The sequence below is a fragment of the Talpa occidentalis genome, unplaced genomic scaffold (genome assembly GCF_014898055.3).
Source record: "Talpa occidentalis isolate TD23 unplaced genomic scaffold, MPIMG_talOcc4v2.1 talOcc4.6, whole genome shotgun sequence".
NCBI classification, from domain to species: Eukaryota; Metazoa; Chordata; class Mammalia; order Eulipotyphla; family Talpidae; genus Talpa; species Talpa occidentalis.
Window position 1 is genome coordinate 50,264,037 of NW_023604972.1, and position 23,126 is coordinate 50,287,162.

At 34.7% G+C, this 23,126-nt stretch overlaps 1 protein-coding gene across 2 annotated transcripts in view; it reads left to right on the top strand.

Moving 5' to 3' along the window:
* COPS4 (COP9 signalosome subunit 4) overlaps positions 1–22,909 on the top strand; it is a 43,395-nt gene extending 20,486 nt beyond the window's left edge. Inside the window, exons 3-10 of one of the 2 annotated variants that reach the window (XM_037529251.1) lie at positions 1,370–1,521; positions 2,043–2,146; positions 6,932–7,085; positions 7,251–7,401; positions 12,026–12,196; positions 15,620–15,735; positions 17,209–17,293; positions 22,391–22,909. In XM_037529251.1, the coding sequence (XP_037385148.1) occupies positions 1,370–1,521; positions 2,043–2,146; positions 6,932–7,085; positions 7,251–7,401; positions 12,026–12,196; positions 15,620–15,735; positions 17,209–17,293; positions 22,391–22,524 (1,067 nt within the window). In that variant the 3' untranslated portion in view covers positions 22,525–22,909. The remainder of the gene's footprint in view (positions 1–1,369; positions 1,522–2,042; positions 2,147–6,931; positions 7,086–7,250; positions 7,402–12,025; positions 12,197–15,619; positions 15,736–17,208; positions 17,294–22,390) is intronic. The other variant, XM_037529252.1, reaches the window with a different exon arrangement.
* Positions 22,910–23,126: the final 217 nt, after the last annotated feature.

Here is a 23,126-nt window from a genome sequence, read left to right on the forward strand (position 1 = left end):
GCTTTATAGTTTATAATATGCTTTCACACATATTACCCATTGCACAGGTGTCTTTTAATAGCCTGTGACTAGAACAATATAGGTGTAGATAGACCTGTAAAGTATACTGTAAAATGAGTGTCTGGATGAAGTTACTTTTTTTTTTTTCTAGGGCATTTAGTCAGTGGAAGAGCCCATAGTAGAAACTAGATTTTCTGATTGATAGTACTTATTTACTTTTATTTCCCTGTGGAGTGCTTGTTTGTGTAGCAATTTCTTTCTAACAGTTTTAAGGGTGTAAAGGCACTTATAATGAGACTTTTAACAATCACAACTAGTTTTCTCTAATAATGAATTCCAGTTAATGTAAACTGGTTAGTTGCAAGACTTGTAAGTTACTATCTTAAAAAATCCGAGTCTGCAATGTGAGGTGAACTGGCAGTGGTTTCAGAAAAACTGTTAGAAGAGACTTTATTGACAGCATTGTATATAATAGCAAAAGAATAATGCTTTTCATACACTTTGATCTTCATATAAACTTTCAATCCAGGGAAATACCATGAAAAGTGTTTAAAATAACTTATGTCACTGAACTATTTTTAACCATCATTTATTTTCCCGTAACTGCTGATTTAACACTTGTCTAAGCAGCTGTTCACAGCATGATGCATTTTTTAAATTCAATAATAGTGATGATAAAAACTGACATTTGTTGTATACTATGTACCAGATATCATTTAAAGCTCTTTATATATATTGCATTTAAGCTTCACAACAATCTTATCCACGTTTTACTGAAACAGAAGCATAGAGAAATTAAGTTTGTTGTCAGAGGGCATTTAATTGGGAGTGATGGCAATAGTGTGATGCAGGAGTTTTTGTCCTTAATCACATGTATTAATACCTCACAAATGTTTCTAAATAATGTTATATATTTGTCCACATGGTGCTTTGTTGTTTTTATAGGGAAAGTAAAAGTGGTGGTAACTGTCACTATTTGATATAATTTTCATGAAAATTATTTTACTATTTCTTCTTTAACTTTTTTTTGTAGCTGGTGGGATATAAGTACATAAAAAATAGAGGTGTTTATGTGCCTTCCTTTGTAGAAAAATAAGGAAAAGAATGTTTAAACAAAAATTTCCATCCATTTCTATTTCTTAGAAAAGTTAGGGTATTTTTCCTGTTTTAGTGTAGGCATTATGTAATTATTCAGCAAAAGGAAAAATGATTCTATAATATAAGATGGTATGCTATGGGAATTTCTGAATAATGCATTGAAGGTTGTGCTAATATACATTGTTTTGGTATTAATTTAGGTAAAGATTGATTGCTTAATGGAAATTTTTTTAGTTGCTCATTTTTCTTATCTCTTCATTTTTTTAACAAGTGGTAAATGAGAATGTCAGCCTCGTGATCTCTCGACAGTTGCTGACTGATTTCTGCACACATCTCCCTAACCTGCCTGATAGCACAGCCAAAGAAATCTATCATTTCACCTTGGAAAAGATCCAGCCTAGAGTCATTTCATTTGAGGAGCAGGTAAACATCTAGAGCAGTGAGTTTTGAATTTAAGATAGCATCAGTTATTTGAGAGAGATTATGTTTTAAAGGACATAATCATTCAATCTCAATTTTGATAAAAGTGTGCCAACCATCATTTTACAATGTAAAATCCAGTATTAGGATGTTATATCTAGCTGGTATTTGCTTATGCATTAAAATTCGATTTATGGACCAGAATTGCTCTTTAGATAACTTCAGAACCAGTAAAATTAGGCTGAAAACATAGAAAAACTCTAACTTATATATGCACTAACATAAAAGCAGAATTTAATATTTAAATTATTTTATCACTATAATTTCACACTGCAGAATGTGTTATTTCAAGTCAGTACAAGGATATTCTGTAAATGTAATATTCATAGAAAAATTTGAGCAGTCTAGATAAATTTGTGCTGTCTACATGTCAGCTTAATATACTGAACGAAAGTGCTGTCACATCTATTTTAATTAGTTACTAATGTCAGTTGAAATGATTTGATGTGTACCTGCTATTTCAGGTTGCTTCCATAAGACAGCATCTTGCATCCATATATGAGAAGGAAGAAGATTGGAGAAATGCAGCCCAAGTGTTGGTGGGAATTCCTTTGGAAACAGGACAAAAGTATAGTAAATAGTGGATATTGGATGGAGATATATATATATGGATATATACATGTAATATGTAAAATTTTCCATCTTTTTCCCTTATATTCTAATGCAGAAAAATGTAATTAAACATTTTAATAAATTTTTTAGTATGTTAGAAGATGACTAATTCCATAGAGGAAAAAAGTAAGAGGCAAAGTGGGGGGATAGGTTATGTCATTAAACAGGGTGATTGGAGTGTTGGGTGGTCTTGATAACACCGTCTCAAATTCTTGAGGGAGGTAAGAGAGTGGCTATGAACTAACTGAGGGAAGTGTATCAGTAGATCCTCTTAGAGAGGTTGTCTAGTATAAAGGACCTATGATTGGAGCATGCTTGGAGTGTTTTTTTTGTTTTTTTTTTTTTTTATAGAGGCATGTTTTTATTTATTTATTTATTATATTTGTTTGTTTTGTTTATACATGCACTGGGTACAGTCAGAAGCGCAGGAGGGTGAGAGAATTCACCAGAGCCAGAGCGGGGAGCAGAGCAGGCAGAAGGGCTGAAGTACACTGCTGAGGGGAGCAGCGGGTGGCAGGAGAGGTCTGCGCACCATGTGGGATCCTCCTCCGGTGGCCGGGGAGCAGCCGGGGATCGAACCGGCGCCGCAGAGGCCGCGGGCAGCTTCGCAACCCAGCGCTCAACCGCTGCGCCACCGGGGAGGCCCATGCTTGGAGTGTTTTTAAGAAGAGCAAGGAGACCCAGTTTGGGGGTGGAGGGGATGAGCAAAGGGTAGATATAGGGACTGAGATCAGAGCCCTGGAGACCAGATTATATGAGGTTTTGTAAGCCATTTTAAGGCCTTTGACTTTTTGCTTTTAAGTGAAATCCATTGGAGAAATTTGTACAGAAGAGGGTTGTGTCCTGATTTATATTTTAAAGAATCATTCTGACTACTGGGTTGAATAAACTATAGGCAAGCAATGATAGAAGTTGGGGTATCTGTTAGGAGACATACGCATTACTGCAGATGAGATGGAAATAGCGAGCAATGTTAGAGTCTAGATCTGTTTTTAAGAGCTAAGGGTTTTCTGACAACATGGATATGGAATGTGAGAAAGAGCCGATGTAAGTCCTGATTTTTGATCTAGATAATTGGAAAGATGAAGTTGCCATCTATTGAGTGGTGCAAAACAGGTTTAGAAGGAAGAGCAAGAGTTCCATTTTGGATACATGATAATCAAGTGGAAATATGTAGAAGGGAGTTGAAATGTATTAGTCTGTAGTTTAGGGGAGAGGTCTGGGATAGAGATATACATACATTTGGGGGTCATTGATACAGAGATGGAATTTAAGGTCATTGGATTGGATGAGATCCCCAAGGGAAGGTATATAAGTACAGGAAAGGGCTGAAAGCTGACTGCAAACTGAGCCTTGGGACATACCAACATTAAGAGGTCAAGGGGAGGAGGAGATATAGCAAGTGAGTAGGACTGTCCATTGAGGTAAGAAGAAAACCAGAAGAGTATGGAGTGTGGTCACCTAGAAGCCACATGAAGAAAATTTATCAGAAAGTAATGTGATCAGCTCTCTTGTTGATAGGTCAGTAATATGAAGAATGAGGGTTAACCACTGAAATTAGTAATGTGGAAGTCACTAGGGACCTGAACAAAAACAGGTTAGGTGAAATGGTAAGAACGAAAGCTCAGTTGGAGTGGTTTAAGAGAGAATGGGAAGAGAATTAGAGATGGGAACTCTGGGAAAGTTTTCACAAAAGGAAATGGAGAAATGGGATAGAAGGTGACAGCAGAGTTTAGGTTAAGAGATAATTTTTTCTTTGATGTTCCAGTGGAAAGCAAAAATTTGATACAGGAATATGGGAGAGAGGATTCTTACAGCAATACACAACATGGAAAGGAATCTGTTGGAGGAAGGGCATAAACAGTTCATTTATGGCAATTTCTCAGCCTTTGCACTGTGCATTTTAGATTAGATAATTCTTACTGTGTTGTAAGATGTTCAGTAGTGTACCAGGCTTCTACTCACCAGATGCCAATAGCATTACTGCCCCCAGTTGTGACAATCAAAAATGTGTGTAGATACTGCCACCTGTTCCCTGATGGGCAAAATAGCTCCTCAGTGATCTAAAGTAACTGCCTATAACATAGAATATGTAGGTAGCTGTTAGAAATGTGGTAGAGTTTGTGCAAGAACTCTGATTTCTTCAATATCTTCAGTGAAGTAAGAATCAGTCATCAGCTGAAAGTGTGGATGGGGGTGGGCATTGTGTTGTTGAGGAAAGACAAATACGAGAAAAAAAATTCCCTATGAGAGTGAGGCAGTGAATGCACTGGGGAAGTAGAAGATCCTTGGCAGCATTTAGGACTTATTTGAAGGTCAGAGGGGATAAAATGAGATTAATCAGATTAGTTGGGTGTTTTTTCCATCAGAGTTCAACAGCATGGGTGCAGGAAAGGCACTGGCGAAATGTTTAACCCAAGTTACGATTTTGTCCAAGTATGACAAGAGATGGACAAAAGATATGGGTATATAGACAAAGCCATGATTATAATGATTTACCATTTGAGTTAAGGTAGGTAGGGAGGGAAATGAGGCTTTTCAGGTGAAAGACAGTAACAGTGAATTAGGATTAGTGGTTGGAAATTCACAGTGGGTTCAGTGAATTGTCGAGTTTGGACAATACTGGAGAAAATGAGATGGAAAAACGGAAGAAATTAAAGTTTGTAGCTCTTTCTGAACCAATATTACCACTTACATATTTTTAAAAACATTTATAGTTCACTATAAAACAATACTTCAAAGTATTGTGTGACAAGGATGAAAGGTGTGAGACTCTTGGTATATTATTAAATATACCTTCCGCTTCAATTGACAGGTATAAAAATACCAGCTATGAATGACTTAAAAATATTTCCACTGCCTTTTTACTCTTTTACCAAATGATGCATTTTTTTTTTTTTGTTCTCATTAATGTTTGTGTTGATAAAGGTAGAAACTATTCCAAGCATCTTGCCTTTTGTATATTATTTGTGAAAATCTTAGGGAGTGATACTCCTTAAAATAGCAGTTTGTGAAAAAAACCTTTATGGGTATATGCTGAATTTTGCTTTCCAAAGCTACTTGTTGATTTGCTTTTTTTCATTGATAGTTTGAAAAGGCTGTTTTGGCCTTATTCTGTAGGAGCATTTTCTTCTTAGCACAGAAAAATATGTTTATTTTCACTGGTAGTTGAAATAAATATAAAATTAGATATCATTTTTTGCAGTGGTTTTAATGATTTTGATAGTTGTAGAGCCCTATCTTTATCTGTGAGTCTACCAAAGAAAAAAAAATTTAATGGTTTCTGAGGCAAGTGAAAGTAAAAGTGATTAAAAATTTGAATAAATGATTGAGAACTTTTTTGTTAAAAAGTGATTCATTCTGATTATGAAAAATTATAGATTTAACGGATACAGTTAACATAATTGAAAAACTCAGTGTTATATGTAGCAATTCATGTAAGTTTGAGTTGTAAATAGAAATAGTGTAGTACAAAATACTATCATTGTGTGACATAAAAATAAAATATAGGAAAATTTGAATTTAGTATAAAAGATTTAAAAAGTAACATTAATTTCAAAGCTGGGGCCAAGTGAATTGTGAAACTTTCTGTTCTTGCCAGATGGTGGCACCATTTTTGCTGATAAGAGATTTGGTTTTCTGTAAGGATTAATCTTGAATTATTTGAGGTTATCTGAGGTTATGCATTTCTTGCTAATGCAAGAATTTTGCTTTCCAAAAATGTAACCACTGGGATAAATAAGAAAATTTAAAAAACCTGTATCTTACTCAACAGAGATAATTGCTATTAACATCTTAATGTATGTGATAAAAACATGTTTTAATGGTGTTTTACACTGTTTTAGCCTTTTTACTTAACAAAAATATATGACTATTGTCATATGGTAATGATTATCATAACTACATTCTACCATCTTTATGTACCACAACTTAATTATAAATACATTAGGTGATTTCTAATTTTTTCCTATTACAGATATTTATGAATAACTTTATAAATGAATATTACTTGTGCTTACAGTCGTGTGCATGTCCCTAATTATTTTGTTAGGATTTTTGTCATAGGTGTAAAATATAGTAGGTTAGTAGTATATATATATATATATATATATATATATATATTTAAAAGGATTAAAGGGATAGTTGGAGAACATATTGCCAAAGTGTCTTCTAGAGTGGTTGTATATTCCTAACAGTAGTGCAGAAGTCATTTTATCCATAGCTTCACTTTCTGTGGTTTCACTCACCTGTGGTCAATGATGAAAATATTAAGTGCAATAATATATTTTGAGAGAGAGACCATAGTCACATAACTTTTATACAACATATTTTTATAGTTGTTCTATTTTATTATTGTTGTTAGCCTCTGTAGCTAATTTGTAAATTAAGCATATCACAGGTACATATGTGTAGGAAAAGAGATATAGGGTTGTTTACTATTTACAATTCCAGGTGTCTATTAGGGGTCTAAGGACATATACCCTGTGGATAAGCAGCATCTATTTGAGGATTAAAGAAAGCTAAAATACAATGTGAGCAATGCTAATAAAAATAAAAAATCAGTAAAATTCAGTTTGGATTTTTTTTTAGTTTTTCTATAATGTAATGCAGTAAAATGTTTGATTGTTTGATTCCCTTCTATTAATGGAATATATAAGGGAAAAAATTCATTTTATACTACTCTTAAGCATTTTCATGATAAATATTTAGATATTCTTTGTTTTTCTCTGTTATATCGTAGGCAGTATAATGTAGATTATAAACTGGAGACTTACTTGAAAATTGCTAGGCTATATCTGGAGGATGATGATCCAGTCCAGGCAGAGGCTTACATAAACCGAGCATCTTTGCTTCAAAATGAATCAACCAATGAACAGTTACAGATACATTATAAGGTAACATATGAGACAATTGGGTATTAATTTGGGAGAACTCAGCTTTACTAAGATGCTCCAGAACATCTGTTGCAGAACATCTGTTATATATACTAGAAATTCTCTTTAATTTTTTGCTTTTGCTTTTTAATTTTTCTCCTTAATTGAAACATTTTCCTGTTGTAGGTATGCTATGCACGAGTTCTTGATTATAGAAGAAAATTCATTGAAGCCGCACAAAGGTACAATGAACTCTCTTACAAGACAATAGTGCATGAAAGTGAAAGACTAGAGGCCTTAAAACATGCTTTGCACTGTACCATCTTAGCATCAGCAGGTAAACACATAATTTATGTCTTCATGAATAGTTAATTATCTTTGCTTAATAATTTTGGTTCATTACTATTGGAGGATTTGGCTAGGAACTATTCTTCTAGGGGATGTCTTACTACTACAACAATGGTAAATTAGCCTAAACTTTTTTTTTTAAAGATTTATTTATTCATGCATACAAGAACCTGTATGCATACATGCATACAAGAACCTGTATGCATACATGCATACAAGAACCTGTATGCATACATGCATACAGGCCAGTTATGCGGGAGGGTGAGAGGATTCACCAGACAGAGCGGGGAACAGAACAGGCAGACTGACGAAATACACTGCTGAGGGGAGCAGCGGGCGAGACAGGAGAGGTCTCCCACGCCATGTGGGACTCTCGCAGGCGCGCCAGGATTGAACCCACGCTGCAGAGGCTGTGGACAGCTTCACAGCTCTGCGCTCACCATCTGTGCCACCAGGGGAGGCCCTAGCCTAAATTATTAAAGTCAAAAACAGCAGTGCAAATGAATCGCTAGCTTAAATGTTAAATATGCATGTATCAGTCTGTTATCCACATGTATAGGAATGGTTAAAAGATACAATATGAAGCTTTTTGTTCTCCTAAAAGTCACTGAAAAAAAATGGATATCAAGTGAGAAATTCATAAAGGTGAATGAAAACAATCTAGTGACTGGTGATATGACTATGTAATGCTTTCCACTTTTTTTTTTTTAGCTTTCAATCCTTAGTTTTAAACTTGGTATCATATTTTTCTTCTATACATATGAAAAATAAACTGCTTTTTACTTTTTTTGCTAAGTTATAGAATGTAATTCAATTTGCAGAACACAAACTGCTTTGTGAGGAAATGCTGATGTTCCAAAGTGTGACTTTTCTAAATCATTTAGATTGTTTATTTTTGAACTTTGTTTAGTTGAGAACTTAATGACATATTTAACTATACTTTTCATTCTTTTTGAAGCAATGATCTTATTTATTCTGTTTTTGTTATTGAAAAAGCAGTGCATAAAGTGGTATTGCTTCTAGTTCTAAAGAACTATTGCTGCTTACTTGGATTTCCTTTGATACAAAAGTATATTTGTGCATATAACCTGTTTTTAGTACACAAATGGTAGCGTGATATGTACACTTTAACAGCTTGATTTTTTCCATATATTTCTATAGCATAGCGATCTTTGTCAATACATGTAGCTCATTCTTTTTGATTTTCTTTTGATTGGCTTTATTATTATTTTGTCAATTTCAAACATATATATATATTTTTTGAGAGAATATATATTTAAACTTTTGATAGAAATTGCTCATTACCCTTTAATGTTACCTTCCAAACAACAATGTCCATGTTTACCTGCTTTTTCATACATATATCACCAAATGTTTTATCATTGCTAATTTGGTAGATGAAAGGTAGTACTTTGCTAGTTTTAATTTGCATTTCAATGTTCGTGTACACCTGACTGCTGATACCTGTATCACTACATTTTTTTAATCTTTGCTAATCTGGTAGATGAAAGATAGTATTTCATTCTAGTTTTAATTTGCACTCCGTTATTACAAATGCTCTTAAGTATCTTTTCATATATTAAAAAAAGCATTATTTTAAAGCTTGATTTTATTTTTCTGAAATTTTTTCCCCATTAGCCATTTCTGGAGTTTTTATCCATTACTAAATTCAACAATTCCCCCTGCTAATTTTTTGTCTCTTTTTGACTGTTAATGAAATTTTTGCCATGCAGAAACTTTAAATTTTTACACAAATTATCAGTCTTTTCTTTCATGATTTCCAGGGTTTTGTTGGCTTACTGAGAAAGTCTTTCCTACTCTGAAATTATATATTTTAAATTCCCACATATTTTCCTTCAGTTCTCAAATCCTGTGGGCTCAGGGCTCCTTCACACTCTAAAATTGAAAACCCTAGAGAGCCTTTGTTTGTGTAGATTATATTCATCAATTACTGTATTAGAAAATGAGAAATTTAAAAATATTCATCTCAAAGTAATAATAATAGATCCATTATATAGAAACATAAATGATATTTTTTTATAAAATAACTATTATCCAAAGCAAAAAAAAAGTCAGGAGAATGAAATTGTGTACCATTTTTTTCTTTGTCTAGCTTACTAGACAAAAACTGAATTCTTAAAACTACTTCCACATTGCCTTTTTTGACATGTTTTAGTGGCAGTATATGAGGAAAACCCAACCTCATGCAGATGTGTACTTAGAAAAAGCTGGCATATTCATGACTTTTCAGATGATTGTGAAAATGCTTTTTTGATATTATACTTGATAGTCACACTGTGGCATCTGAAACTGTATCAATGAGCTTTTTGCATTCTGTTATGTTAAAATTTTGGTCTCCTTGCACTTTGAATGCATCTTTTACCAATGCAAGATTTTATACTATCAGGCTGCTTTGGGTGTTTGGAAGATTTTTTTTTTTTTTTAAAGATTTATTTATTTATGCATGCAAGAACTGGGGTACAGGCCAGAGGTGTGGGGTGATGAGAGGATTCACCAGAGACAGAGTGGCGAACAGAACAGGCAGACTGACTGAAATATACTGCTGAGGGGAGCAGTGGGCAAGATAGGAAAGGTCTGCTGTGCCATGTGGGTAGCTTGCCGGCTGGGGATCGACTCGTGCTACATAGGCTGCGGATAGCGTCACAGTGCTGTGCTTCACCCCTTGTGCCACCGGGGAGGCCCTGTTTGGAAAATATTGTTTCCCTGAGTTGTGCAGAACTTCTGAACATTAATATATAATATACAAAAATTACAATAGAATGTTTGTCACTTATCAGAAAAATCCTTTATTAGAAAGCTGTTAAGCTCATGGTGGCAGATATAAGATTTCTGAAATACGGATTATTTAAGCTTGAATTTTATCAGGGGCAGCAAATGCTGTTGGTTAATAGTGACAGGGTTTGTTCATTTATTTTTAAGAAAATGGATATTTTAGAAATGGATATTCCAAATTCCAAGTCTGAATAATTTTCCTCTCAGTTGTTAGTTAAGTAAATGGTGTTCCATGAAAAAAGATACTGACTCAGCTTGCAGTGTTTTCTTGGGACAATTATACTTCAATTTGCAGCAGAAGTGCTTTATGAACATTTTGGTTTTGTCACACAGAATATTAGAGAGCTATATTCTCAAGTGTCAAGATTAAAAAAAAATTATTTACTGCTGTAAGAACATTTTTTTTTTTCCCTTCCCTTAGAGCTGGGGCACAGGCCAGGATGTGGGAGGTGAGAGGATCTACCAGAGACAGAGTAGGGAACAGAACAGGCAGAGTGACCGAAACACACTGCTGAGGGGAGCAGTGGGTAAGACAGGAGAGGTCTGCCTCGCCATGTGGGTTTCTCCCTGGCAGGCCAGGGATCGACTCCGTGCTCCAGAGGCTGCAGACTGCCTCATAGTATGGTGCTTAATCCCTTGCGCCCCCAGGGAGACCCTGTAAGGACATTTTTAAGTGAACTTTTTGTTTTGATTGTTGACTCTGTGGCATGATAAAGTTTGGTATCTGTGGTTCTGCTTTGATTTGTACTGTTGTGCCAGTAGTTTTAGCCACTGTTACTTTTGCACAGCAGTGCAAATGCCGATGCGTTGAAAAAGCAAAAGTTGTACTTATGTTATTACAAAAATAGTGTCAACCCTCATTGATCCCTTGAAAGATATCAGGGACACCCTTTGAGAACTACTGCTTTAGGATTTCATTTTTTATCTTCATGCTTCCTACTAGTCACTACCTCTACTCCCCACCCCTCAAGAGTAATCACTATTGGGGATTAATTTTCCCTATTTCTTACTTAAATTTACCTGAAAATTTTAATCCATTTAGATTTATTTTAGTTTAAGGGATGAGATTGGGTATTAACCTTTTTTTCCCAAATGGCTAATAATCCTTTATTGAATAATTCATCTCCCCATGATATTTGAAGTGCATAATACAGATTTCTGGACATAATAATATTCTATTCTAATAATTAGCCTATTTATGAATATACTAGTATTGTACTCCTTGAAATATATCACTTTATGTTTTATTATCTAACAGGGCTATTCCCCCTTCATTGCACCTTTTCTAAATTTTCCTGGGTTTGAGTTATACTTTCTCTCTGTCTTTGTCTCTGTTGCGCTCTCTCTCTTCTCTCTCTCTCTCTCTCTCTCTCTCTCTCTCTCTCTCTCTCTCTCTCTCACACACACACACACACACACACACACACACACACACACACACTTTTTTGCATAGACTTTTTAAATGTATCATATTAAATTGTAGAGCAGCTTCATACTTCCTCCTTATATGTCATCAATAAATGAGTTAATAATATATATTTAGTAGGGGTCTTTACAAAGAAATGCTTACTAAGTAAGGTTACATAGTGATTAGTTGTGTCCAGAGAGACTCATAGGAAAGTACTCCTGTATTTCCCCTGGGAGCAGCAGTTGATTTTTCACCAGTTGAGCATTGGGGGTAATTTCATAGAACATAACTACCATAAATAAAAAGAATTGATCCTCTTTTTTAGTAGGTGAATACTGGAGTCATAAGAAAGATCATTTTTTGTTGAAAAGATAGATTGTGAGAATATTTGATGCTCATTTGCTTTCCTTAGGACAGCAGCGTTCTCGGATGCTAGCTACTCTTTTTAAGGATGAAAGGTGCCAGCAACTTGCTGCTTATGGGATCCTAGAGAAAATGTACCTAGACAGGATCATCAGAGGAAATCAACTTCAAGAGTTTGCTGCCATGCTGATGCCTCACCAAAAAGCAACAACAGCTGATGGTAATGACCATGTCATATAAGTGTGTAGTAATAAATATTTGATACACATTAATGGGAAGTGTATTAAACTTGAAGCACCTTGATATGGTACTTTATATAACACTTGATATGTAGGGAACATTACATATTGATTGAAGATGAGTATTATACATAGATTTGAATTGGTGCTATAGCAATGGCACTGTTGGAAAGCATTTTGTGGAATAATGTGTTTGTTTTTTCTTGAAACTATAAGGGCAGAAGAATTATGGACTATGCCTATCCTGTCTGGGTTTTTTTTTTTTTTTTTTTTTTTTTTAATCCTGTCTGGTTTTTTAAAAAACTTGAACCATTTGATAAGTACCTTGATTAATCTTTAGTGTCAGTTTATAACAGCATAATTATCTGATTCTATTTTAGACAGAGAAAAATTTGGCACACTAGCTTGCCCAGGGTTATCTGGGGTAAAAGTATTGCCAATAAGAATAGAACCAAGTGTCATGTTTCCTAGTTAAGGGATGTATTTGCTTAAATCACACTGTCTTTTCCAGGAGAGAAGTTTTTAATAGTTGCTTATTCATAGCATCACTTACTTGTTTCTCAATAAGGGTTTTAAAGTAGCTTTTAACAATAGCACATAATAATAAATATATAGACATAGGCCATCAGGAATGTGGAAAACATCATGATAAATAATGCAAATCTATTGGACTTACTGCTGTGGACTCACTGTCGTCCTAGATGGAAGAGAATTTAACCTAGAGTCATCTATGTAAAAGTTGGCTGAAAGGTGTACAATTTAGCCAGTCTCACTACCCCCTCACCCATTCTTGTTGTTCTGAGTTAAATCAGTTATTGAAAGGATAAGGAAGTCAATATATTGACTTCCTCTTGAATTTCTTTACTTTCGTTGAACTTTAAGAACCCAACCAATTCATTCTCACCTTTTTATCTAAAGGAGATACTTTGTCTGTGGGATATTCTTCATGCAGAGCCTCAGAGAAAATTCCTTTATAATTTTAGGATTAGTTGTTATTCCCTTGAGCAGTCTAATTTTATCTTATTTAATTAAACACATTATGAGTTAATAAAACCAATTAGTTTTCTTATTTTGATTAACTGCTCAAAAGCTTAGTATTAAAGGTGTAGCACAACTATAAAAGGTGTATGTGTGTTTAGATTGTTGCTATTCTTGTTGTTTTTCATTTTTACTTCTAAATCTTTGTCTTCTGTGTATTCTGAGTAACTTGAAATTCTTTTTGCAAAAAGATATCTAACAAACAATTTAAAAGCTAGGTAAATATGAAAAGCTTTCCAGAATTGGTATAAACTTCAGATTTGACTTTGAGCCTTCTGGCTGTGAAAAAAAATATGAAAAGATGTAATCTGTTACATCATTTTTTCCTAAAAAAATCATTTTTTCTAAAATTTGGGAATCATGATCTCTGAGGATGCATGATTCCCAAATTTCTCTAATGTGACTATTACATAGGAGAGACAGATGTTTGTTTTCTTACTGTTCCATTTTAGACCTTTCTGCTTTCCTTTTCCTTTCTGTGTATTTTTTTTTGTAATTGACATCACAATGTTAGGCTAGCAATCTTTTTTTTTTTTTAAAGATTTATTTATATATTTATTTGTTTATTTATTTATACAAGCACTGGGTACAGTCAGAAGCACGGGAGGGTGAGAGAATTCACCAGAGCCAGAGCGGGGAGCAGAGCAGGCAGAAGGACCGAAGTACACTGCTGAGGGGAGCAGCAGGCGGCAGGAGAGGTCTGCGCGCCGCGGGACCCTCCTCTGGTGGCTGGGGAGCAGCCGGGGATTGAACTGGCGCCGCAGAGGCTGCGGGCAGCCTCGCAACCCAGCTCTCAACCGCTGCGCCACCGGGGAGGCCCTAGGCTAGCAATCTTGAGATATAAATAACTATTACTGGTTTTAACTGCAATTCAGTGGTTTTTAGTGTATTTCAGGAGTTGCACAACGTTGCTACTAATCTATTTTCTGTTGTATAAGTTTCCTGTTCTGGGCATTTCATACAAATTGAAACATCATAGGACCTTTTGTGACTGACTTTCACTTAGCATAATGTAATCAAGTCTCATCAGTTGTATCATCTATCAGTACTTCATTACTTTTTTCCCCCCAGATAATATTCTGATACATGGATATACCAGATTTTATTTCTTCATTAGTTGATGGGCATTTAGGTTGTTTTCACTTCTGGCTATTAGTAATGCTGATACGAACATTTATGTAAGTTTTCAGCAGATACTGGTTTTTATTCTCATGGGTGTATGCTTAGTGGAATTATTGGATCGTATGGTAACTGTGTGTTTTTTAGTCTTTTAAAAAACTGCCAGACTGTTTTCTAAAGTGGCTGCTCCATTTTATATTCCTCCCAGCTGTGTGTAAGGGTTCCAGTTCTCCATACTCTCTCCTGTATCTGTCCTCTGTCCTTTTGATTTAGCCGTCCTAATGAATATGGAGTGACAGATCTCTTTGTGGTTTTTGATTTACATCTCCCTGGGGGTTAGTGATGTTGAGACACCTTTTTAGGTGTATATTGGCCATTTGTGTGTATTTTTAGAGACATATCTTCAAATGCTTTGCTGGTTTTTAAATTGGGTTATTTTTTTTTAATTGAATTTTAAGAATGTTAAATTGGGGTGTTGGAAAAGTCATGATGTATTTTTTCTGTTTTTCAAGCAAAAATGTGTTATGACTTTTTTTAACCTGTTATTTTCTGGACCTGATTGATCATTATCAAATAAATCATTTTCAACTATTTCTTCCCATTCTGTGTGTCATTTCTTCACTTTTTGCTGGTATCCTTTAAAACACAAATGTTTTCCAACTTAGTGAATTCAAGTTAGCTGTTTTTTACTTTTGTTGCTGTGCTTTCAGTATTTAAAGAAACCATTGCCTAATCCACAGTTATGAAGATTTGCTCTTCTTTTCCTATAAGTTTTGTAGTTGTAGCTCTTAATGTAGGTTTGATTTGAGATAAGGGTCGAACTTTAATTCTTTTGCTTGTGGATATCCTGTTGTACCAGCACCATTTATTGAAAAGATTATTTTCCCATTGCATTATCTTGTAAATGTGAGAGTTCATTTCTAGATGCTTAATTCAATTCCACTATTCCATATGCTGATATAACCCTCTCGGTTGCTGTATCTCCCCACCCACCCCCTTACTTTCATATTTATAATTTACTGACTTAACTTTATAATCAACTTGCAAAAAAAATTGTTATGGTGCTAGAGTAGATTGTAAATATAAACAGTCTAAACATTGTAACAAGAAATAAATAACTGTCAGAAAAAGGAGATAATGATTGAGTTATTTATTATATGCCAAGAAATTCTCAAGAAAAAAGACTGCATCTTTTAAGTGTCAAACAAGTTTCAAACTTACAATTGTCTTATTTATATTTATTTAAGGTTCTAGCATCTTGGACAGAGCTGTTATTGAGCACAACTTGTTGTCTGCAAGCAAATTATATAATAATATTACCTTTGAAGAACTTGGAGCTCTTTTAGAGATCCCTGCAGCTAAGGTATTTTCTTGTTTCCAATACATAAAAAGGAAGTAAGAGACTAAAACTATTGACGTAATGAGAAAATAAAATATATAATTGATAATACTGACAACTGCAACAAAAATACACATAAAAAGCTTCAGGTAAATGGAAATAATTTATTTGAATGTTAAAATAGTCCTGTAATGGAGTTTTCTGTTTTTTGGTTTTTTTAATTGTATCTTATGATAAAGTGACCTAGAGTGGAAATCTTAAAGGGATTTCAAGTTATGACACTTGTTTTGTAAGAATATCTTTGTTTAGTGTCTGTTTAATTATACTTCATGTGTTTTATGACTTCTGACTAATTTAAAATTTTAATACATGTCTTTTTCTGCTCTAGACTGACTTGAAGGTTAAATATTTCATTTCTCTATTTGAGAGAATGGGCTATTCTGTTGTAACTCCTGTGCTTGATTTAATTTAAGAAGTTGACTGACTTATTAAGGAATTTTCATTTTTAGACATGATAAGGGTTTGGTTGGCTATGCGCAAATTCTAGCAAAGTACCAGTAGTACTTAGAGAAGATATTTCAGGTATTATATACAAAACAGTCTCTTAACTTTAACTATATTCAACCTTAATAGTATCTACCTTGCATCCCTTTAAGAAGTCATGTAATATGAATCATATTCCCTTTTATCTGTTAGTGAAATTTTAAGGTAGGATTTTCTAACATAATCCCTTTACTTGTATATTCAGTACATAGTAAAGGAAGTGGAACAATTAGGGAACCAAAGCATAAATTGCCATTAAAAAGATGCTTTCTTTTTAGGCTTTGAGCTATGATTCCTTGCTCAGACTAAGGGAAATGAATGTATTTTTAACAATAAATGCTGTCATGGTTTGTTCAGGAGCCATGGAGGATTGATTGTGAAGATTGTCAGAATTACTGAAATGACTTAAGTCACAACCCAATTTGCTTACACATAGTGAACAAGAAATATGACTTTAGGAGCTAGGCAGAGGACCTTTTGATCCCTTTAATTGTCTTAAATCTTTTTAATTTGCTTTTAAATTTGAGCATCCATTTTTTTCTTTCAATTTTTTCTTCACAATTATTACTTTCCTAAAGGGTTTTTGGGATGATAAACACTGAAAATTGAAGTGAAATAAAATAGGGAAAACTAGTTTTCTTTTTTTGAGGTATAGTTCCCAGTAAGAAGAAAAAAACGTTAGTTTGACTTTGACCAGAGCAAAAAATTGGTAAGAGTGCTAGTCCCACATCTTGCAACAAGAAAAACAGACCCCACTTAACATAATGGATTATACACAAAGAATTGGGGGACAGAATAGGCAGGTTTGTCCTTGAAATGAATGGTAGGTGGCCACATGTGTAAAATTTAGTGTTGGGTAGCTAAATCAAGAGCTTTCAATTCTCATGTGTAAATAACTGTTAGCTATAATCATTCAAATTTCTGAGAATTTATTTATCTATTTTTTTTAAACAGGCAGAAAAGATAGCATCACAAATGATAACAGAAGGACGTATGAATGGATTTATTGATCAGATTGATGGAATAGTTCATTTTGAAAGTAAGAGATTTTGCTTTTTTCTTTCATAATGAAGTGGCAATGAACTGTTGCATAGTTTTGCTTAAGACATGTCACATAATTTCCTTTGACCCAGTCTTCTTAAAGCAGTATTTTCTGTGCTATGGAAAAATTTGAACTGGAATCTTTATATTATTAATTTATTCATCAAACATTTATTGACCACATGCCATGTATCAGACATGTAGACATGCCAGTGGCATTCCCTGTTCAGCAGCTCATTAAACTGACAGAGGCAGACAGATGAAAAAGAAAAGAAAGCCCAGAGACTATTTTTCTAACCTTTTTTTTTTAGTCCTTTGATTTTCTTAGTGTCTGATACCTCCTCAAGCCCTATTCATGCCACATTTGCACTCTGGACCTTGCTGTACCCAAAAACTATTCCAAAAGTAAAATTTTCACTTTGAAATATCCAACTCTACTGTAAGCTTTTTCCTGTTTTTGTAGTGGTTTCTCTCTTTTTTAAAAAAATATTTATTTATTTATGCATACAGAAACTGGGAAACAGGTCAGAGCTGTGGGGGGAGGTGAAAGGATTCACCAGAGACAGAGTGGGGAATAGAACAGACAGACTGAGTGAAATACACTGCTGAGGAGAGCAGCGGGTGAGACTGGGAGAGGTCCGCTGTGCCATGTGGGTTATCTCGCTGGCTGGGGATTGAACTCTTGCTTTGGTGGTTTCCAATAGCTTCCTAGTGCTGAGACTTAACCACTTGTGCCACCAGGAAGCCCCTTATCCCCCTATCTTGATGTCTGTCATTTCCTTCACCCTGTTCTGCTTTCCCTTCTATTTCTCGAGGCTTACTTCCCAATCGCCTTTATTGATTCTGTAGTCCCTTTAAATTTAAATATTGGTATTGCTAAATGTTTTTTACGAGGCCTTTTTCTCCTCGGTCTACTGTTTCCCTTGGTAATCTCATTCCTATTGATTCAGTTACTATCTTATGCAGACAGTGCTTAGATTTCCCTGTCGTAAATTTTTCTTCTGAGTTCCAGGCCCAGTGGTTCTAATTGCTTACTCAGTTTCTACCTGATATTTTGTGAGCATCTGGAGTGCACGTATTCCAGACTGAACTCATCATCTCCCTCCCCCCCGCCTCACAACCAGCAAACCAACTGGCCATCCAAACACTGCAATGGTCACTTTGTCTCGCCTTCCTGATCCTTGATCCCTTCTCTTCTTCATTGTTCAGAATCCTTTGGAATGGAAGGAAATTGTAGGAAACATAGTTTTGCCCTAAAATCCAAATCCAAATCCTTTGGAATCCATATGCTTTTATTATTATTGTTGTTGTTATTTTTTCATTTCTTATTGACTGTCATCAGCCTATCCTGAATCACCCCCCAAGCTCATCTGGGTCTAACAAATAGCTCTCTACGCATCTTCTATTTTTCTCCATATCTTAATTTGAATAATGCTGATCTATAATGATTTTCCTAACTCCCTGGTTAGTTATGGCTTTATGTTATATGTTCTTATGTCACCCCACATTTTCCCTGGTATTAATCATAAGTACTTTCATTTCTGTAACCATTTGTCTAAATGTCTGTTTCTGCTTCCAAGCTAAGTTTCCTGGTGATAGATATTGAATCTTGTTCTCAATATAGTATATCCAACATCTGTTTCAGTGCTGCACACATTATAAGTGGGAAATAAATATGTATTGAATAAGTGAACATAGTATATTATGTCACCAGGTTGAAGGAAAACTAAAATTAATGTATACCAACTTAATAGAGTATGAAATATTTTATTTTTCTTAGACTTAAAAAAATTCATGATAAATGTATTTATAACAACAAGTAAAGCACTTCTCTAATCCTCCCTCCCTGGCAAGACTAATATTAATTTACAGGCTATATGTCTTTCTATGTGCTTATGCAGATAGGAAAGCAGAGGTTTTTTTCAAAAGTGGTATTATATTTTAAAGTACCTAGTGTTCAGCAAATTGATTTTTACATTTAATGTACCCATAGATACATTTTCAAGTCAGTAGATATCTAATTTATTTAATAACTGCATAATATTTCATGGAGTTCAAGTATTCACCTACTGGTGCATAGTCAGGTTGTTTCTTTGTGCATATCTCTATATACTAGCACATTTATTTCTGTAGAACAAATTCTCAAAAGTAATATTGTTGTATCCGAGGATATAGCTATTTTGATTCTTAATCGATACTACCAGTTTACCTTTTTTTTTTTAAAGGTTTATTTATTTATTTATTTATTTATTTATTTATTTATTTATTTATACAAGCACTGGGTACAGTCAGAAGCGTGGGAGGGCGAGAGAATTCACCAGAGTCAGAGCAGAGAGCAGAAAAGGCAGACTGACAAGCACAAAGCTGAGGGGAGTAGTGGGCATAGCAGGAGAGGTCTGCGTGCCAAGTGGGACCCTCGCCGGTGGCCGGGGATCGAACCGGCGCTGCAGAGGCTGCGGGCAGCTTCGCAGCCCAGCGCTCCAGGAGGCCCCTACTTTTTTTTTAAAAAGATTTATTTATTTATGCATACAAGAGCTGGGGTGTAGGCCAGAGGTGCTGGGAGGGGGAGCGGTGAAAGGATTCACCAGAGACAGAGTGGGGAGCCGAACAGGCAGATTGACTGAAATATACTGCTGAGGGGAGCAGTGGGCAAGACAGGAAAGGTCTGCTGCGCCCTGTGGGTCAGCTCCCTGGCCAGGATAGCTTCTGTGGATAGCTTCATAGTGCTGAGACTTAACCCCTGTGCCACTCCCAGTTTACTTTCCAGAAAAAGTATTTATACTTTACCAGTATGACAGAATGAATCGTCAACAGCTAGATATTACTCCCTTTTTTAAATTTTTTTCAATTGATGGGGAAAATACTACATTTTATTATAATGTGCATTTCCTTGAGATTAGTGAAATTTAGTATCTTTTCTTGTATTAACCATTAGCATTTCTTCTATGAGTTGATTTTACTTTTTATTATACTTTCCCAATTCCTCTTCTTCAGACTTCCCAATATCAGTTTGCTATAGCTTTTGGTTGAATGGTTACTTAACTGTGTTTGCTGTATGTGTTACAGATATTTTTCCCTTTCTGTCAGTTGTGTTTCCTGTAGTCAGTGCATACTACACACACAGTAGCATTTTTCGTATTGTCAGATATAGCAGTGTTTAATTTATGACTTTTGATTTTCCTATGTATTAAGAAGGTGTTCTGCATTTTAGGGTAAAATTAATTTTCCTACAATTCCTTTTATACTTTTATTTATTATTTTGTATTAAGAAATTTTATGTGACCTAGTCAGATAAAATTACCTAGTTCTGAAACAAATATCACATGTAGTGATATTTAGTCTGTTCATTTTTGTGTATAATTTTAAGGTATGGTTTACTTGTTTTGTTTTTTTTCAAAGATGAGTAACCAGTTATGCAAATATAATTTATGAAATGAAATATCCTTTCTGACCTTTGAGATCATTAAGGTTCTGCATATAATCATACAGGGCGCACATATCTGTATATTATTTGGATTATTTGGTTCCACTGATCTGAAACAATATGGTAATAAACAAATTTATAATGAATTTTATTGTAGTAAACCAGCTCCTACCCTCTACTATTTTATCATTGAGTTGAAATTCACAAAACATGGTTAATTATAAAATGAACACAATTCAGTGATATTTAGTATGTTCACAAGGTTGTACAAACACCGCTTCTGCCAAGTTCCAAATCATTTTAATCTGCTCAAAAGGAAATCCTGTATCTGTTAAGCAGTTACTTCTGATTTCACCTTCTGCTCAGCCCCTGACACCTGAAATCTGTCTCTGGATTTATCTATTCTGGATATTTCACATAATGGAATTATTTAATATGTGACTTTTGACTTCTTTCACTTAATATATGTAGTGCTTTTAGGTTTCATTCATGTTTTAGCATGTAACCATTTCTTCATTCCTTTTTAAGATTGAGTAATATTATTGCACTGGATAGATATTATACCACAATCCTGCTGCTATTTTAATATTTTAAAAATTATTTTGACTATTCTCAAACATCAATTTTTCCATATGACTTTGTCTCTTTTAGAAAAGCAAAACAGAAAAAAGGGAAATGGTCTTTGGAATTTCTTAAAATGTATACATTTGTAGGAGAGAAGCAATTTTTTTGATACTGTATTTTTCATTTTGGCAATGTGATTTATGTCCACCGAGGTTATTTTTTGTACTTTATTAAGATTTTATATTTTTTCCCTTCTTTAATTCTGCACCCATATTTATTTATTTATTTTAGATTTATTTATTTATTTATACAAGCACTGGGTACAGTCAGAAGCACGGGAGGGTGAGAAAATTCACCACAGACAGAGCGGGGAACAGAACAGGCAGACTGACAAAGAAATACACTGCTGAGGGGAGCAGCGGGCGCGGCAGGAGAGGTCTGTGCACCATGTGGGACCCTCGCCAGTGACGGGGGATCAAACTGGCGCTGCAGAGGCTGCGGGCAGCTTCGCAGCCCAGCGCTCAACCGCAGCGCCACCAGGGGAGGCCCTGTGCCCATTTTAAAAAATTTGGTGCTGTTTTGTTTGGATTTCTACCCCCTTCTCCTCAGTCTATCATTTTTAAGTACATGTTGCTGATGTATTCATGATGAGTTTTTTTGTTTTCATTGAAAATATTTACCTTCAGATATTAAAATATTTACCTTCAGAATCGAGTAGACAGCCTTAAATATATAAATAGATTTGCTTCCCCCAGTAGGTGGCAGTGTCTTATGAATCAGTGAACACTGGTGATGAGACAGTTGACTCTTACTGTGGTGGTGGTTGTGGTTTAAGTTGTTTGGTTGGTTTTATTTTGTTATCAAACACAGTAATAATAATAAGTATCTCTGTGTGTGTGTGTGTGTGTATAAATGTATGTATGTTTGTTTGTTTTTTTTTTTTATATTTTGTGCCAGTGATTTAGGTATTTTTCTTAACAATTACTTATTTGCCAAGATTTTTGGAATAAAATTAAAAAAATTAATACTACTCTGTGTTTTAACTCACATTTGCTATAAATGAAAAGGAGTAATTTTAGCTTTGTATATTGTTCCTTTTTTCTTTAGCACGAGAAGCCCTGCCAACATGGGACAAACAGATTCAATCTCTTTGTTTCCAAGTGAATAATCTTTTGGAGAAAATTAGTCAAACGGCACCAGAATGGACAGCACAAGCCATGGAAGCCCAGATGGCTCAGTGAATCCTCGCAGAGCTTCTGTGTACACTATATCTTTTTCCATGTTGTACAGATTAATTTCACTTGCTCCAAAGCATTTGCATCTTGACCTTCCGTATTTCAATCCCTTTTATGCTGGGTCCCTTTAAAGAAAACTTATTAGAGCAGGAAGTACAGCATTTAAAAATACGTAGTTCTCATATATTCAGGGTCTCAGTGTATCAAGCTAACTCAGATGTTTTGAAAATTTTTTCTTTAAACTGAGTAAGTGAAATATCTGTGGCTAAAAGTTTGGGATTTGTGATAACTTTGTAGTCATGTAAAATTTAAGTGCTTTGTGCCTCTCCAAATGTGGTTATTCTAATAAATGGAGAAATGAGCCAAATAAAAGTAGTACTGTTTTTAATTAGTAAACAGTGCTTTGTTCCTTTTTTCCTTTCAGTTCAGTGGATGTTGATTTTTACTGTATGCTGGAAATGTCAAGATGGGCCATAATACCTAGAATCACATAGCCAGTAGACAGTATGTATAAAACTTGTAGTTATACCAAATACTAGAGCACACAGGGAAGAGCTTTTCATTTAGAGATCAGGAAAGGTTCCTTAGGGTTATTTCAGCCTAGTTTT